This window comes from Prinia subflava, chromosome 6, assembly GCF_021018805.1.
Source record: "Prinia subflava isolate CZ2003 ecotype Zambia chromosome 6, Cam_Psub_1.2, whole genome shotgun sequence".
NCBI classification, from domain to species: Eukaryota; Metazoa; Chordata; class Aves; order Passeriformes; family Cisticolidae; genus Prinia; species Prinia subflava.
Genome location: NC_086252.1, coordinates 39083163 through 39102798, shown reverse-complemented (window position 1 = coordinate 39102798; position 19636 = coordinate 39083163). Strand labels below are relative to the sequence as shown.

Below are 19636 nucleotides of genomic sequence, written 5' to 3'. Positions count from 1 at the left end.
CCCTCACGGGCCTGAGGCCGTGCGGAACGGCGCCGGGGAGCCGAGGCGCTGGGCCGGCTCTGGGGGCCCTCACGGCGCCGGGGAGCCGAGGCGCTGGGCCGGCTCTGGGGCCCTCACGGCGCCGGGGAGCCGAGGCGCTGGGCCGGCTCTGGGGCCCTCACGGCGCCGGGTGCTGACGCGGCCGCGTCCCGGCCCTCTGAGCCGGAGGACAGCGCGGGCTGGGAGCGGCCTCGGGCCCGGCGGCCATGGGGGCTCGGAAGCGCCCCTGGCGTGCTGCTTCTCCCCCGAGGCGTAACACCATCAACACCCGGGGCGGCTCCAGTGTGCGCACTGCCCTCAACAGATGGAAATTACAGCCACAGCTGAGTGTGGGCCAAGGGCCATAAATACGGTGAAGCCAGAGTGAAGATGCAGGATCTTGTCATTAACTCTACAGGTATTCCTCTTTTTGCCCTTTTTCTTTTTCGTTTTTTTTTTTTTTTTTTTTTTTTAATAGCTGTTTAAAGTTTTTCCTAAACTGCTAAAGTACTACAGAAAATGAGATTGAATTAAGTATATATAGCATGCTAAAAATACTGGGAAAAGCATGGAGGTTATTTTTAACTCTTGCACTTCATGAACAAATGCAATATTTTATGAGACGCATAAAATGCAGCTGTATTTATATCTGCTCAGTATGAGTTAATGTAGACATTCAAGACTAGACACTTGGAATGTTTTCGGCTTTTTAAAATTTTTATTTCTCTGTTTATGTTAAAACATAATGACAGAAGAAGCATCAAAGTGATCTTTATTGATTTCTAAGATCAAAATGTGATCAAAACCCTGAATTTTTAGAAGCTAAAATTTGGAATGACATGCTCGATTTCAGATTACTACCTGTTATAGTCATAAAAAGTTCAAACATGATACACCTTTCTCACTTATGATAATTGTTATGAGCTTTCACAGAAGCACAAATTGGTCGTTTTACCATGCCAGGAAGTGACTTAGGTAAGGCTTTGTCACAGAGATCTCTGTAGTGGATAGCAATAAATTTATATATTTTTAACTTTCAACAAAGGAAGCTAATATAATCTGAAGGGAGATAAGGGAAAAGGTACAGGAAAGGCCAAAACTGGAAGTTTTGCATATGCCAGCTGTCTACTGTTCCAGTTACTTTTTCTAGTAGCTTTTTGTTACTTTTTTTTTTCTTTTAGCCTAAGATATATATAACAAATATATAACAATAAATGTAGGGACTTTAGCATTTTCAGTAGTATGGGAAAGGTTCTTTTCTTGCTTGCTTTGCTGCAAAGAAATGTTAGTTACTTATGTACAGAATAGTATAAAGATTTCATACTACATGTTGCAGTCTTTTCAGAAACACATTTAAAATATTCAGGTTCTGACAGTTGCAATAATAATCTCTAGATCCATAGGTCAGCTCTCTGTAGTCCTGAAAGAAGACTGATCTTTATTTGGGTTATGTTGTGACACACATGGTGATAATGTTCTGAGGGTTCTAAGTGCAAATAGATGTGACATCAAATGGATGATGCAGAAAATGTGCTCAGATTATGAAATAACGGATTACCAAGAGATGCTGAAGACATGGTGATAGGATAAACACTTCTTTTTTTAATGGCAATAGTATTGCACTCAGGAATATTATTTCTGAGCTCTCTGACAAATGGTATTATTATAAAGTCCCAGAAAACTATCAGTTAATGGAACGTGTATTTCTTTAACAACATATACAACTGATCTTGGTACAAAACTATTTCTAAGAAGCTTTTTTCCTAATATTTGGAATGTGGAACTTTACAGGATTTAGAATCACAAGTTTATGATTTCAGCTCTTAGTTCTGTCTACCTCAATCCTTGTCTATAAAAAGAACATAATCATTAGTATTTTTTAAATTTAAGAGTTAATGTTTGTAAGGCAATTAAGAAAGAGCAAGTGAATGTAACTTTTAAGGGCCTTTGTATGTTTTATCTTTCAGTATAGCTCTCATCTAGAATAGCATTTATGATGTTGAGGGGGAGGAATTAAATATCCTAATGGGTTGATTCTGTTACGCTAAGGACATTGTTTGACATTAGACCCGTGTCCTCTGCATTTCCTTCAAAGTAGTGGCATTGTTGTGAAAGTCATTATCTCAATGGCTGAAGAGAAGTGTCAGTGCATTTATCCTCCATCTTAGCTTTTTTGCAGTAACTCTTGCTCTGTTTTACATATTTTCTGGTTTATGAATGCATCACTAAGGTCTTAAAATATAGAAATGTGTTTATAATGTCTTCAGCAAAATGGCAAACACAATAAGGATAGACTAAGAGAAGAGCTATAAGCTGAAGAATCTGAACTGTGTAAGCAAAGCCAGATTCTGCCTTGAAACTATAGGTTTTGCAGGCTTGAGAGACCTTCATTAAATAAAACGTGAACAGTATCCGTCTCTTAAAAAAAAAAAAAAAAAGAAGAAAAAGCCAGAAATCCTACCACCCAACCAACCAAAAAATCTTTGTTCTGTCACAGTATTGATGTTCTGCATTATTCTGTTTTAAGATATAAAAATCATCTAGACAATATGCATACATTTGATGTAGTCAACCGGATGGTGTTTTATGGATAAAATTATTAAAAGCACACTAGGCAACATCATTAATAGCCTAGGTGCAACTTGAATATATGGACAAAATAATTTGCCACAGCTCTTTTTAGTGCATACAGCACTATATATATAGTAGTTATATGCTGTATTTTAAATTTGGTTCATGGACAATTAACTAAGACTGTGCTGAAATTTTTGCAAGAGTTCTTAATCCTTGTGACCTGGCCAGGTTTCAAGTTGGCTAATCACATAAGATTACTTCCTGCTTAAATATAGTTTAATAAGAGATGCCATCACTTCCTGTCCTAAACTGTTGTACAGTCTTGTCAGCTATGTAACAGCTGTTGTGTTGCACCCTGAAAGAACTTATTTTCACTTGGGGGTGCAATTACTACAGATGTACACTAAATTTTGAGGTAGGCCTTTTTGCATCCTTGTGGTTAAAGAAGCAACAGGAAAAAAAACCCCCACGCTACATCCTTTGATCAGAGAAAACTAACTGTAGTTTTGGTCAAGAGGAAGAGAGCTTTGTAGGCACAAGAAAATCAATTAAGTTATTATGTAAAGTATTTTGTAGACCTGTATAGGTCTTCTTTTTGGAAGAAGATAAAAATAAAAACGAACTGAATTTGCAAGTATTTCCTTGCTTTAGTTCTTCTAAAACACCTAGTGAAAAAATGTTACAAAAGTAATCCCTGATTCTTTTGTTTTTATGCATGTCTTTTAGTCACTTTAATTTGCAAAGATTTTGATAGAACAATGTGAGCTGTCATGGTAATCAAAGATTTTCAGTACCTTATTTGCTAACATTGCTCTCGGTGAGGTTGGTGCTTTTCCAGTCAAACGGAAAAATGTAACCTAATTCTTTTCTAATGTAGAGGTAATTTATTGCCCGACTGTAACATTTAAAATGGCCTTGTTGTTAATTAATTCCAAGGGTAAATATAACATCCTGGATATATGTCCCAAACAACTTGCAGTTGAAAGCAACCTTGTACTTAAAAATCCAACATTGGTTCTGAGTAGAAGACAGAGCTAGATATTTTAACTGTAAAATTTAACAGGAATATCAGTGCAGAAAAGACCTAGTGAAGAACGTTTTTACCTCTCTACTTTCAAAAGGTTGATATTTCAATTGTTAAACAATTGAACTGGCATTTCTCACTTTTAGAGATTTAATTGGTTAATAAAAAGACTATTTTTGATCATTGACATGAAGGAGATGCTGGAGGAGCTATGGAAGGCAAGGGTGGGGTATGAGATACTGCTGAAATGGGATTGGCAGAACAAGTCATAGATTTCTCTGTCTTCTAAAACGAGCAGAAATATCCTTTAACAATTTATGAGCAAAGGAAATAATGCATAGCTGTTTTCACCTCTCTCACAGTGAGATGTGTTGTAGTAAGAGTGCACTTTCTATGAAGTGTATTTGGTAAGTTGTCTGTACCATAGGCTGATGCAGAAACTCCTTAGGGAAGATTTCTAGATTTTTATAGGATGTGTGAAGTCTAGATTCTTGCAGTCTGGATTCTTTCCCTTCCTTCAGAAGTTCTTATTTTGGTTCTTCAAATCTGTGTTTTTCTGCAAACCAGATATGGCTGCTCTGTGGATTAATTTAGTTAGCACCTTTGCAAAACTTTAAACCAAAATTTACCTATATACTGATTTTCAACAATTACAGAGCATTTCTTAATGAAAGCGACTTAGTGGTGAACATATTGATCCAGTTGAAAAACTATAAAATTCTGTTTATACTTTTTATAAACTTATTTATGTTTTTAAAGATTCCTTAGCCTTTAATTCCTTCGCATTCCTTAACCTTGACCCTCATTCATGGTAGTGAAGTAGATACTCATTTAACCACTCCACGATGGCATAATAAAACCACATGTATAAGAGCATAAATCCACAAGTACTTAGACATGTTAAATTGTATAAATAGCTGTCAGAGAGCAGTAGCATAACCTCTGCAAATTCTGACAAGTACCTGCGATGACAATAAATTTCCGAAACGCAGAGCAAAATCAGCAAAAAGGCTTTGCAATATTTTTGAATGTATATGAGTTAAAAACCAGATTGCATGTCACAATTGAATTATATATTCAGGTTTTAATGAAAATCAACCTTTTTTTTTTTATTATTATTAGTAGTAATTAAATGCTAACAATTTCAACCCTGCGTGAGAGGATGGACTAGCCCTACTAGCCTTGTAAAAATTTTGTTATTTTTGACTGATGGTAACTTTCTGCTGGTCCTTACAGTGTGGCCAATCTGTTTTAATAGATTTTATGATAATAAAATGCATGCTTTGCAAACAGTGCACAAGACACCTGTTAACACAGGTATGTAATACGGTTTCTAGTCCCTAGTGAATACTGCATAGCCTTTTAAAATACTTTCCAAGACTTTTTTTTTGTTTAGGTGTATAAGAAGATCTTTCTAGAACAGATCCTGTTATGAGATCAGAGTTTGGAAATGTTGTGTGAGTTTTAACTTTCGTATAGCCTCACAAGGAGCTGAATTGCTGCAAATGAAGGACTGTAAACCTGTGCTGGTAGCCTGTGAGTAAGAGGTGCAGAAGGGAGAAACCTCTTAAACTGTCTGTGCCTCTGGAGAGATCATTGCAGTGAACTCTACCTCTGTGGACCCACAGGAATTTTGGATTTAACCTTCCAGACACTTATGTATGGTATGTAAATGGCCCTTGTGACATCAGTGTAATTATCCAAATGTGAGGCTACATGTCTGTAAATATGGTGCTTATTTTATTATTTTTTCTTGTGATTCAGCAGTTAAGATTATGAATGCGTGCAGGAGTTAAAAAAAAATATAATGATTGGTTCAAAAAGCGTAGCAGAAAATACTAAGGGAACTACAAAACTGGCATGGTGTATTTTTTTAATGGTTTTTACTCTGGAAACCTGAAAAGAATGCAAAGGCTAACTGTATTTATAATTAATTCATCATAAAAAGGAAGCAAAAGAAAAAAGAATCCTGTTTTTTTAGTACGTGTGCTGCAGTTTGAATTTGAATTTTTTTAAATTGGGAATTACAGTTTTCATACCGCCTGAGGAAGAACAGCCAAATTTGAAAGCTAGGGACCTTTCTGATGTCATAGTTAATCACTTTAAATTCATCAGTAATGTCCACTAACAACAGCTTGTGTTGAATAAGCATATTAAGACAAAGGAATGGTAATATGTATTTAAAACCTTAGGAAGTTTTGGGGTAGTAAAACTGATTTGTAGTGGAAAACCTGTAACAATTTAAACATATTTCAGTGTAGACTATAAAATACTATATGGCTACCAACGTCTATATTAAGTAGTTGACCAAAAGCCAAATTATTATTCAGTACAATGAGAAAGATATTGTTCATATTTTGATGACAAATACAACCCAGTGGTGTAAATTTGGATAGTTGACTGAACTTTGTGAAGTGCAGTATATGTTGGGACCTGTGGTTCTGTGTTCATGTTGATTAAATTCTGTCCTGCTGAGCATTACAGAAAACAAAGATTATATAACATTGTCCAAACACATTTGTCACAAGATGGTATAACTCCTCTTACTAACAAATATATGTTTACAATGGTTATTTAGAGAGGTTGTAATAATAAAATTTCTATTATTATTAGAATTTGTTTCAAATGTTACAAGCAGCAATATTAAATATGAACCAAACATCCAGTAAATTTGATAGTGAATTATCTAAATCCATTGTTTGTTTCCCCTTACAAAGTTCTGTTATCTTATGAGTTGCAGTGTTGTTGTATTGCAAAATGTGTGAGCTTTTGATGGATAACATTCTGTGCAAAGCAGCTGTTTATTGTATCTGTGCTAGTTCTTACCCCATGCTCTTTTTATAGACCATTATTAGTAAATTTTGAGGTTAGAGAGGTACTGACCCAATCAAACATGTACAGAGCTCAGCCTCTGAGTTAATTAAATGTGGGTTAATACCATATTATAAGGAAATCATTGTCCTTATTACAGTTATTAGGTAGTTAGTCAAATTATAGCTTCAAAGGAATGCAGAGCATCGAGAATTTGGGACTAAATTATGCATTTGAACCTTAGGCCAGCTTTTACTGTTGAGACAGTTTGCTGCTAAAAGAAATTGTGTGTCATTGAAATTAAATGCCTTTCTGGGGATGGAAGCTTCCATTTTTAAATGAAATTACTGAGTGTGGTGTAGTGAAATGATTAAAATCTGTATTCCGGGAATGTGGTGGACAAAAAAAATCAATAAATGCTAGGAAACCTTTGTTGCTGCATGTGAATCCTTGGAATAAAATAGCCTGGTACAAAGATAATACTTAAAAACATATGAGTACATTAATGTATTTAGCATGAGTCTCACGAGACATCAGCTTCACTAATTTTTAGCATAAATTTTACTGTGTAATGAGAAGCTTTCTTTTCTCATATCCGTATTAGGCAGTGTTTTTGCCCTTCCCCCAATGCTCCTGCACTGCAATCATTGTGCTTGCACTTATTATGTTACAAATGACCGAGGTAAGGCTGACATTCTCGTTGCATGCAAAAAGAGCTAGTCTGCCAGGCCTTTTTTTTCCCCCTAATGAAGCAGCTTTGTGAAATCTCCCCATGTGTTAATACTAATGAAGATCCTCCAGCACAATTAAAATTGCAGCCAGTGGCTAAAGAGGAAACAGAAGACAATGGCATCTTTCTACATGTGCATATTTCTTTATGCATAGATCGACTTTATTTAGAAATATTGTTGATTTTTAGAATGCTTATATGTAGTATTTAGTAAGGTTAACAAGCTGTACATATTACTGAATTCTGGAAGTATGTTTTTACCAACCCACACTGAAATCATCAAGATTTTCTTCATTGCACTGGCTTAACTTTACAGTGTTATGGTTTGCAGGGAGGAGTCTTTGGGCTCTTGCAGTGTATTTTAACCCTGAGTTCGAGACTATGCCAGGGAAAGAAGAAGAAGAAAAAAAAGGAGGATACCATGTGTGTAGTGTGAAGGGTCGGTGTAGGGAAGCATAGCTTTTAATTTTCTACAAACAACCTCTGTGGGTTGTTTCAGGCAAGGCGAGAAGATTTGTATTTAAAATACGTATTTTTAAATTTTAATTCTTGTATCAATAGCTGGTGAGTGTTAATACTTCCCCTTGATTTTAATTTAATTCCGCCACCCTTGTTGCCTGCTTTAATTTATTGCGTACTTAACTTAAAAGTTGAACGTTGCGTCTTTAAAATGTCTCCTCTTTTAGAAGTGGATCACCTTTTTTTTTTTTTTGTAGACGGCAGATTCTACTGTGGCTTCATCAGTTTTTTTAACCTGAACCTAATCTGTAGGTTTTTAAGGTGGGCAACTTTGTTTCTCCCCCGACCTATAAAATCATCTTGAAAAAATGACCCAAGGCGCACTGGAACTTTCGGTCGCTGTGTGAAGAACGCGGGCCGTTCCGAACTTTTCCCGAGCCGAGGGCGGGCGCGGGTTCCGCAGCGAGCTCCGCGATCCCGCCGCCCGCGCCCGGCCCGGCCCCGCCGCCGGCCCTGCCAGGAGCGCCCGCGGTGACGTCACCGGGGGCGCGAGGTCCGCGACCCCCTCCAGGGTCCCGCCGGCTGGGGGCGGCCGCCGCGCGCGCCGCCGCCCGCGCGCGCCCCCGCCCGGCTCCGGGGAGCGCCGGGAAGGGCCGGCCCGGCGCGCGCCGCCCGCTCCGCGGAGGGGACAGAGCGGGAGAGTGAGAGCCGCGCACCCCGCGCACCGAGCGGAGGAGCTTCTCCCAGGTGAGCGGCTGGGGTGGGATGGCGTTCTGCCGCGCCGGGGCTCCCGAACCCGGGTAGCGCCCGCCTCGCCGGCCGCGTCCCCGCCGGTGCGTATCGCCCCTTTGTTGTGTGGGCCGAGCGCGAGTCCCGCTGCGGGGCCCTGCCCGGGCAGGGCTGCGGCCGGGAGGAGGAGTGGCTGCGTGGAGGTGAGTCCCGCGGCAGGGCCGGGGCCGGGGTGTCTGCACATGGGACGGCCGCGTTCCGAGCGATTTTAAACTTTGCTCGTGGCCGCACGCCCGTGCCTTGGCCGGGCGGCGCCGGTCACGTCTCTGCCGATGGACACCCGCAGCCTCCGGGGCGGCGCGGCGGCTGCTAGCGGCGGCCGGGCGGCTCTTTTGTGTGGCGCTGTGCGGTACGCTCCGCTCCCGGCGGCCCTCCCGGCCCGTTCCCCTCTTGGCGGCGGGCGCTGCCCCGCTCCCCTCGGCTGGGGCTATCGGGGCGTGCGCGAGGCGGGGCCGCGCGGAGCGGCCGCGGGGCAGCGACTCCAGCACGCGCTGCCCCTCTGCGGGCGACCCCGGCCGCGCGCAGCCCCCGCTCCCGCGCCAGGCTGAGGAGGCGCGCGCTCGCTCCCTCCCTTCCGCGGGGCGCGGCGCGGGCCGGGGGCGGGCGCCGCTCCGCACACCCGGCTCGCTGCGGGCCCCCCTGTCCGCGGCTTTGTGCGTGCCCTGTCCTTGTGAAGAGGAACAAGCAGCTGCAGTGCTGCGCCGAGTTGTTGAAATTTATCCCTTTGTGTATATTACAATATCCTCCATTTTTCTGCCCTCTAAACAACAAGCCTTTCGCCATCTTGGGCAAATTTTTATTCCTAAGTATGACCGTCTCTTTTAGGAGGGAATGAATAGAAAACATGAAAGCGCTTCTGGATAAGCATCGAAGTTTAGGGAATGTTACAAGGACGGATAGTGACGTCATGTAAAGTTTAAGGGGATTTTTCTCCAAAGCTCTGTGCTTTCCCGTGGAATTCCTGGTCTAAGGTGTTGCAAACTGCACTTTAAAGAGAAAGGTTCCTACTTGCGTGTGCACGTACAGAGGACACTGTGAATATGCTGCTTTATCTGGTGTCTGGTTTCATATCAGGAAAACAGTGTGCACCCCCCCCTTTTTTTTTTTTCTGCCCTGGGCTTAGTATTTAATGTGCAGTGCTTAACTGATGCATTATTTTTAAAACCGTTCTGAAGTTACTGTGTTAAATAACAAATTATCTGGAGATTTGCATCGGTTTTGTTTATGGCGAGTTAATCTGATGTGAAGTTTACGTGCGACGCTTGGTACAGGATCTTCCTTGAGAAATAAACAGTCTTCTTGACATGAAGAAAATGACAATACAGACCTTCATTTTTAAGTGACAGACTTGTAGGTATGTTTGGAAGCAACGAACTTATGAAGGTATATTATTAAAAGGTTCCATCTGGAAAGTGCCTATAAATATTACATGTAGTTTGGGTTATGTTCCAGGTACTGTATAATGTGTGTGGCTAAACATAGTAACTATACTAAACTCATTGAAAGAACCAACCCTACAACTCCTTACCCAAAATCTAAAACCAAATCTGTTTTCCTCTGGCTACAAGTTTTGCGTCAGTTGTTGTGGAAGGGAGAGCAATAAAAGGTACTGTTCTGTTAATTTGGTTCTCCATTGATTTTTTTTTTTAATCCCATGAAAGTTTTTCTGGTCACATTACTTAAATGAAACATGTAATTGGTAAGGAATAATTGTTGCAGGTAGAGTTTTGTTTTTCCATTCTTCTTTCTATGCTTGTTTGACTTGCTGCATATTTAAAGTCACACTATGGAGAACATGAAACTACTTGCATTTTCTTTGTCTTCAGGACCGGGGAAAATACTGACAACAGTTAACATAGAAAATAATAGAAGAGCTGTTTGTACATCAAGACTTTATTTCTATCTGTACTTAAAGCAGCCTTAAGGTTAAGTTAGAACAAATGTCAGATGCGTACTTTATTTTTCTTTCCTAAATACATCAGAAAGTGTAGTTGGATTTGCTGTTTCCTATCTGAAGGAATATGAAAACATAAAAGTTGAAAGCATGTACAGCAGGTGATTCTAAATTATAAGTGCAATTAAGGTCTGTAAGACTGGATAGATTATAAATTGTGAGCAACAGAGGATAAGTAGTATCCAAAAATGGCAGTATAGTTTTGACATCTCATAGTAGACTGTATACATGTTTTTGTCAAAATGCTGCAAAATCGGTAAGCTGCATAATGTTAAGAAAATGGTAGCCAAGGTGATTTTTGTAAAGTATATGTGGAGAAAGCACTAGGAATTGTTAAAGAATCTTCAGTGTTCAAGAAATTCTATGTTTGCTTCAAGCAGGTGGTACTGGTTTACACATAGGTCATACCAATTCCTGTAAGCAAGGGGAGTATTCATATCAGGTTGTGATGAAATTGTTCATAAACAGAACTCTCTGAAAAGTAAAAAATATTTTTTCAGAGGATCAGGTCTTGTTTCCTTTTCATTCGTGATCCAAGGTCTGTTCTGGATGGCACAGTATAAAGTTTTGTGACTACTGTGTATTGAAAATAAACTGGAATACGGTGTTCTAGTTCCAGCCCCGACAGTGTTCATTTTTGCGGTAGCCAGGAGGGGCATGGCCAGTACCCAGTAGTTCTGCCTACCTTACCTCTATTAGTTGGGGGTGGGAAAGGCAGGCAAGGCACTCTATTCCTTTTGGGGACGTGGAAACAACAATACCAACAATAATGCCCTAGGTTGTCTCTTCCAAGTGAACATGTGGTATTGTTGTTTCTGTGTGAATCCTTGGGCGCTTTTTTGTAGTCTCTGTCACTGGTATTGCTGGTATTACTAGTAGTTTTCTTATCTCGTTACTATTTCTAGTAAATTGTTCTTATCTCAGCCCATGACCTTTACCTTTTGTGCCTGCAATTCTCCTCTCCATCCTGAAGAAGGGGGGGAGGGAGTGAATGAGCGGCACATGGTTCAGTGGGAGCACTGAATTGGAGAATACCATTCCTAAACCATGACATACAGGTATTTCTCATCAAAATTATTTTTTTAAACTAAATTCAACTGTGCTGTGTTTCTTACAGGTCTGTGTTCCCACGAAAAGTAATTGTTTTTAAGATTCTTGTAGATTTTCAATGCTATTGTAAAATTTTTTGAGTAGTGTGAGAGACAAAAACCCTAAATATATACTTTGTATCTTTTTGTGAAAAATACTTGATTTTCTTGAACGTGTAATAAAATGATTTGCATTTTCAAAGAATAAACTAGCAATGTCTTTATATCAGGGAGGGAAAGAGCATTGGTTGACCACTTTAGTATATTTGTTTAATCTTTATGTTGACCTTATGTTAAGAAGAAAGTTCTGCAAGACTGTCCTTTTTTGGGAAACACTTAAAATGCAAATAAGAAGGTAATAGAAACCTTTCCTTATAGGTCCTGTTGCCCTTTTTCATGTTTTTTTTGTTTGCACATTTATTTGAACTGCATTGTAAAGGAGCATATGTTTTGCAAAACATCCTGATGTGGGAGTGTTTTTCATATGGGAGTGCATAACTGTTCCTTCTGATGCATCGATTTGACAGCTGGTTGATTTCATGAAACTGCTAAGAAGCCATTAGTGGTGTCATTGAATTCAAATAGAACAGTCCCTCCCAGCCTGAACTGCAATTGTTAAGGTCTTTGTTGCTACTTTTCTGTTCCTGTGCAAGAGTGGAATATCAGAGTTGCAAATAAAATGAAGCTTGTACACCCGGTCTCATATCCCAGGATGAGGGAAAGGAATATCTCAGTGCTGTTAGTTGTATAATTTTCTTGTAATGACATATTTGAGAAGAGTAGATCTTAACTGTTGGGAGGTATAACCAACAATGCAGTTTCCTACACCCTTCCTCCCCCCTCTCCCTCCAGCACATTAAGGGTTTCACTGTATGAGCACTCTGTGTTCAAATCCCTTCTCTGTGATCTGTCTCCCAGACTGTAATGTCCAGGTATCCTTAAATAATACTTAATAGTGTAAATGATGGTGACTTTTAAATTATTTTTTTTAATAAACAGTCTATGCTAATAGACTACTAAGTGTGATAGTTAGTGTGTTCATCACTTGAATAATTTGGCCCGACGAAGATTCCCATAGTTCACCAGTTTTTTCTCAAGTGTGGTTCAACTTCTGAGTTATTACTGTAGTTTGACTACAGTATATTCAGTGAATTGTGTCATACTACATTATAACGTAGTTTGTGATTGTTAATTGCCACCACAAGGAACACTGAAACAGTTGTCAAGGTTAGCAGCGATTTTTGTGATTGTTTGAAAGTTTACAACATTCTGAATGTAGACAAAATGTAGTAAGTATATGTTGGTCAACATATTTTATACAAATGGGAAGTTTGTATTGAAGAACATTATGCAGTATTCAGAATCTAGGTACAGGTGATATTTCCCCTGCATCACAGAAGGAAATGAAACATCCTTTTTTAAACTAACATCTATGCTTTTAAAGATTTTTTTTGTTATGCTACAACAACATTTTTACTTTAAAAACATTTTTTACCATAAATAATAATGGACAAGCCAACAAGGAATCACTAGAAGATTTGTGTGAGGAAAACAGTAGGTTCTCATCAATTTTTTAGTTTGTCTTTCTTAGGACTTTATGAAGGCGAGACGGTATTAGTTTCACTGTGACAGAGATAAGGACTCTCCAAGAGTTTATTCTTTTACCAACATCACAAGTAGTTGGTGGTAGAGGATGAAAAAAGAGCTCTCTTCACTGACTTTAATCTGTAGTGTGCTGGGTCGTTGTTTCCTCGAAAACGGAAATGCGTGGTTGGTTAGTCTGCAGAGTAATTGCTACGGGTAGGTAAGCAGAATACGGCACGTAGTCATTAAACAGAGCTGGGACCACGTATTCATTCAGCCTCTGCAGAAGGGCCAGGCAAGATGCAGTATTTTGCCATTATTTTGTTTCTTAATCATGCAATTTTAAGTGGAAGAGAGGTATGTAGAACATAAAATCCAGTTAGCACACAGTTTCACCTATTAGCTGTGTTAAGTTCTTATCCAAGTTCTTTAGTGTTTAAGCTCTTTACTGTCCTAAATTTACCGTCATACAGTGCCACGGTCTTGAGCCATTCCTTGAAAAGAAAAAAAAATACACTTTGTAAAGTCCAATACAGAAATTCCTTTGAGATGTAAATGGAAATAAATAATAAAAGTAAAAGTAGTGATTTTATAGTATCAATTAGCTTTTTGTTTCTTTTTTGCCGGGGGAGAAATTGTGATTTATTTTATTTTGGTGTTAGCATTTCATGAGACACCAGGTGAAAGAAATCCTTGAAGTGTGAGGAAGGCTTAGTGCTTGTTTCAGGTTTTTTAATGTAGCAACAAGGAACAAAGGATACAAGGGTTTTCCCCACATAGTTTAACCAAATTAATCTCTACATTTTACACAATTCCTAATACCAGTTCCTTCTCTTTTTATAGAATATCTTTCAGATCATTGGAAAAAAGACCAGTAGCGGAAAAAATACACATTTTAAAACCTTGCTTAGTGACAGATGATCTTTCAAACATTGTCTCCGAAAGTGTGGACTTAGGAAGAGGTGTGCTCGGCTTGTCAGTGTCTGTATGATGCCTGTTGCCTTTATTATGAATTCTCTCCCTTTACCTTGCTACTCGTGCCCTTCAGGGCCTCCTGAATATCTTGGTTTTTGTGTATAAAGGACATAAGACTCTTTTCACTTGATGTAGGTCAGGCATTGTAAAGAGCTGAATGGGTTAAGCGTTGGTAGTTTGCAAAAAGAGATTGCAGAGATTTTTCTAGCTGTTGAGGGAGGAATCACCCAAATCCTTAGAATTCAAACTACTAAAAATGTGAAGAAAAACTACCTGAAAAATTGTTCTACCTGATGGACTGTACATTGGTAATTAATGGGACTGCTAAGTTTATGTATTTGTCACCGATAATGTTTACAGTATAAAACCTTGGGAAAGAAGCTAGATTTAAAAAGTAATACAGTGACTGTCTGATAATGCTGTTGTCTTTTTGGAGGCTCACACAGAACTTGGGGAATTCTGCTCTGGAATTGTTGGAAGGGATAATGAAGGATTTTTGGTTTTTGAGTAGTGATGAATCCTACCAGTGTATTCTTATTCCTGTAAAGTACAGGAAGTGTTAGGTAGATTTTCTTTAGAGTTTTTAATACAGTATTTTAAAGGCACAAAAAAATCTGCCTAGCTGTTCTTGAACTTGAACCTCAGTCTTGCGTTTGTTGGATTGGATGCTAAAACCTTTAAATCTTCTAGAGAGTATTTTTTTTCTTCACTGAGCACATGGATAATGTTTTTGGATTGTGACCCTGTTTATTAATTGATTTGTGTTAATGAGTTAGTGTTTTTTTAATACTGAAAGATTCTATAGTAAACAATCCAGTGCATTTTACCAGATACATATTTTAGAAGAGTGACATGTAGTATCCAAGTATAAGCAGCAAAATAATCCCACCACCCCTTCCTTTGCCCTCAATCTTTCTACAACAGGAAGCCAGTTGGACAAAAATTATTGCAGTGGTCCGTTGGTGCATAGGGACATAATTGTGTGGCTTTTGCCCCATGTTTTGTTCTTGCACTTTTCCACAAGCATGCACTCATTAATCAAAGACACTGTACTGCTGAGGGCAAAGAGGTTCATCAAATTGGCAGCTGGTTTGGTGTAAAGAACAGTGTGCTGAAGCTCTTAACGTGCTAGGACATAAATAAATCTTAGGTCTTTGTATGCAAACCCTGGAGGTTAATACTGTATAATTCAGTGCCCTGTCTTTGTTTTTATGATGGATGTTTTTAAGTGTTTGAATCTTCATGCAAACCTTCAAGCAGGTCAGGGCAGACAGGCTGATTGGCTGAAGCAAAAGCTTGGCTAAGGGGCTTGTGTGTCTGCTGTGGAGGGTTTTTTTTATTGACTTGGAGATCCTTCACCGTTGTAGGAGAGTTCTAACGATTGACAACCCTTGCTGTGCTAATGGACATAGTAATGAAATGCAAACACTTTGGTCCTATTTGTTCCAAAGTTACTCCTGTTTGTATGTAGCCTTAACAGAACTAACATGTGGAACAAGCAAAAAACTACTAGGATTTCCCTGTAAAAATGGTGCTGGGATTTGGCTTTAACACGAATTGGTTGCATACTCATAATTTAAGAACAGCTGGTTACAGCAAGTGCATAGTTGTTTGCAAGCTATTATAAACCATTCTGCTCACACATGGAGACTGTGCTTGAGCTTTTGTTTTTTATTGATCTTCCTGCATTTGAAATCTGGTCGCTGCAGTCACAGAGGCCCTTCATTTTAGCTGTGCTTGCATTGTAGAGCAACCTCAGTATTAAATATTTATTTTTAACCAAATGCTGAATAAAATGTTAAATTCTGAGCTTTGAAGAAACACGGTGTAAGGGTGAGCAGTGACATACATCTTAAATATGAAATCTTGTTATGTAAAGACTAAAAAAGTGACATCAGCCAAGCTTTGTAGTCCTTTTGTAACATTTGTTGTTCTGAATAAGAAATCCTTATTAGATTTACCCAGTGTTACCTTGCTAACACTGTAGTTGCTGCTTTTTTTTTCATGCATTGTGTACCCAGTGCTTTTGGGGGAAAGCCAAGAAATTACACAAAGTGAAGGTGTAGTAAAATAGAAGTAAGCAGTCCTGTTAAGTATCCCATGGAGAATATAATGGATGTATTAGGAACGACTGTACTCTTATAAAGGTATGCTTATCATTATAATGTGAAAAGTACACACTTAAAAATATTAGTCATTAATATATATAAGTGATGTTGATCTCCCCACATTCAGTTTTGCTTTTCAGTTAGAAATCAAGCTGATACAGAAAAGTTTGATAACTTTTTTGTTTGTTAAGTTCGATAACTAGTGATTGGAACTTTATAAGGAGAGTAGTATATTTTTGACAATAAAAGTCAGTTTTCCTAACATCCTTAGTTCTTGTGGGAGTAAAAGGGAGCCCATAATTCCTGGTCTCCATACATCTTTTGATCCAGTATGTTGTAAGTTATTAACTTGTTACTAGTTTATAACTTGGCATGTAAATAGAAAGCATTGCTGAAGAAAGTTGTAAATAAAATCTTACTTCATATGTACAGATCCAGGAGAATGGGAAGCCATTAAGGGAGGTTTCTTATTGTGTTAGTCAGCAAGATAAAAATACCAAACATAGGTGTCTGAAAGAGTCTAGTTGATTTAATACATTATCAGTTGATTTAATAAAATGTTATCACTCCTTACAGCTCTGATCTTGTCTGAGTAGTTACAGCAATTGAAAAAAGGATAAACTGTGAGAAATGCAGACCAGTATTTTTCCATTGCATTTCTGATCATTTTTCTTCCGTAGGGTTACCCATAGCACCTCACTGCTTCTTTTCAGTGTTGAAGAAAGAGCTAGATCAGAGATAACTGAGACTACAACTGTGTGGTTTAGGAGAGAAGTGAGGTGGAAGAGTGCTCTATAGGTCCCTGATGAGACCCAACCTCTACAACAGTTGTAATGAGAGAAACAGTTTCTTCATAGTACGATCGTAGGAGCTTTCAAAGCAGCATGGATAATTCCTGTTTGGGTTTTTGGGTGCTTTTAGTTATCGAGTCTAATATTAGAAACAATAGATGCTTCCATTTTGCCTCTTTCCGTGAAATTACTTTACACAGGAGTCTAAAGAAGTGAATTGTTAAGGGTCTGGAGGGGAAGCCATGAGAAGAATGGCTGAGGTCTCTTGGTTTGTTCTGTCAGCTTCTGAGGAGGGGAAGTGAAGGGGCAGCTCTGATTGCTGCTCTCTGTGATCAGGGACAGGACCTGAGGGAATGGCTGTATCTGTGTCAAGGGTGGGTTTAGGTTGGATATCAGGAAAAGGTTCTGTCCTCAGAGGGTTGTTGGGTACTGGTCAGGCTCCCCAGGGAATGGTCATGGCCCCAAGGCTGGCAGAGCTCTAGGAGAGTTTGGACAATGCTCTCAAGGACAGGGTGGGATTGTTGGGGTATCCTGGGCAGGGCCAGGGGTTGAATTCAATGATCCATGTGGATCTCCTCCAACACGGGATATTCTGATTTTAGGTGATTACACACCCACCCTCCTCTCAGTAATTACTGAAACTTGGTTAATAGCAGATAGTGATGGATTTTTTTTCACTGTGTTGTCAACAGAGATCATGGTGAAAAACTATTGTCCCAAAGAAAGTATGAGAAATGGGAAGAAAGTTGAGATCCCAAGTCTTGACTAAAGGGAGTGAAATACTATGGATTATTGAAAAAAATCAGAGCGAGACATTCCAATAATTATTACCTTTCTGGCAGCTTAGTAGACAGTGTGCTTGGATTTAGTCATACTGTAAATATAACAAAGAAGGATTTGGAGCATAGGGTTTTAGAATGGGTGTATATTTGAACACAAAATGAGTATGCCCCATTTTGATGTCATATTGAAATCCTTCTATTAGGTATTAGGTGTTTTTGTTTTGTTTTGTTTAACTTGCCGACAACTTGCCAAATAAATATCTAAAGGGTCTGTATAATTATATACTTACCACCTAATGCATGTAAAAGTGTCCAGAGCTGTAAATTTCAGAAAAGAGAAAAAATGCATATGGAAAGAATATATTCCTAAAATGACAATAGACTTAATAAGGGTCCTTTACGGTTTGGCCTTTAACTGTGGTATTAGCACCATATTTTTGTGCAGTTCTCTTTTCTTTTCTAAAAGTGCTTTTCAGGCCTGATTTTCCCCCCTTAAGGCTTAGAGGACACAGCAAGTTGTCTTCATGGAACCAAACGCATTTTTGAACAAGAGTGGGAAGTATTGATTCCATGGTTGAGCCTTATCCAGAGGGTTAGTTCTGAACTAGTTCTTTATGATTTGTTAAAAGTAGTGTGCTCTTTATACAGAGAAATAGTCAAAAGGCATGCGGGGAAGGAAGGAACTTGCTCTCACTTACTTTAGGTTAAAGCTGATGTTAAGAGCACCAGTAAGTGCAGTCAGTTGTAAAGTGCCCTTTTTCGCATGGTGTTAGGAACTGAAAGAAACAGATTATGCTATGTCATTTACCTTTTATTTATATGTGAGAAAGATCCAGAGCAGCTTGAAATACTTGCCTGTTTTTTGGGAGATGTTTTTCTATGTCAACCTGTTTCTGACTGTCATTGTGGTAAATTTATAATCTTTTGACTCTTGGAGATGCCAGTAAATTTTCAGTTTTAGCAGTTAAAATGTTATAGATATACAGCTTATTGCAAAGTTTATTGTGTTGATGTAAGTGGTTTATACAGAGCAGTGTTCAAATGTAGCCTGCAGTCTTTTTGCGGTCATGGAAATGAATTACATGTTCTGAGAGATCTGTGAATAGTGTAAAGATTTTCTGTTAAAACAAGTGTGGGCAATCACTTTAAAAAGATTTCTAGGCCTCTAAATGCCTAATTTTTATGATTGTGGTGATTTTTATACCTTGCAATTTGTTTAAAATAAATAGATAAGCAATTGTCTTAAGTAATGATCTGTGTTGTATGTTCTAGGAGATACTTGAAATGCATGTGGGTGGGATCTCTTTGTAAAGCTGAGTTACTTTTTTTTGCTTCATGTGCCTCTTTCCCTTTAAGTACTTGTCAACACGAAAGATTTTATGGCCGTACTTTGTGCTCACCTGTTCGTCCATGTGCCTCTCCATTCCATGCCAGAACTTTTGTAATTTCTTCTCAGCCATAACTGAAAGTAGGCTAGACATTCAACAGTAAAGTTCTACAGTTTTCTGAAAATTAATCACGGTATTGAAGAAGATGCACAGATTACTTGCCAGCTGAGGAAGTGGTAGGCCAGTACCAGAGTTACTTCACCAGTGCCCCAAGCAGTTCTGTGATTCCTCAATGTGTGCCCACTGTCCAACAAGTATCTATGCTGTCATCACTGTCCTTGCCAAGGGGGTTGTTGAAGTGGACTTGAGGTCTGGTTTATGGCAGTAGGAAAATGCAGAGGACCATCATAGGAGCGCTGCTCACAGGAGATTTTTTTCAGCCACCTCAAAAGTAGCACATGAGGAGACCTGTAATAAAAACCTTTTGCATGGTAGCATGTACGTGGGTTTTGTGCACAGTAGAATGTGGGTAGTGGATACTGAATGTTACTTTTTTTGGATCAAGATTTTGTTCTCAGAATAAGTTCAATATGATTTCAATTAGAAAATGTTGGTCACTTT

At 39.0% G+C, this 19636-nt stretch overlaps 1 protein-coding gene across 14 annotated transcripts in view; it reads left to right on the top strand.

Moving 5' to 3' along the window:
• Positions 1 to 105: 105 nt before the first annotated feature.
• Positions 106 to 19636, top strand: part of BAZ2B (bromodomain adjacent to zinc finger domain 2B) — a 117465-nt gene continuing 97934 nt past the window's right edge. For 3 of the 14 annotated variants that reach the window (XM_063401121.1, XM_063401119.1, XM_063401129.1), the window contains exon 1: positions 106 to 436. In XM_063401121.1, the coding sequence (XP_063257191.1) occupies positions 409 to 436 (28 nt within the window). In that variant the 5' untranslated portion in view covers positions 106 to 408. Of the gene's footprint in view, positions 437 to 8213; positions 8364 to 19636 lie in introns of those variants that run through there. The other 11 variants (XM_063401131.1, XM_063401118.1, XM_063401133.1 and 8 more) reach the window with 9 other exon arrangements.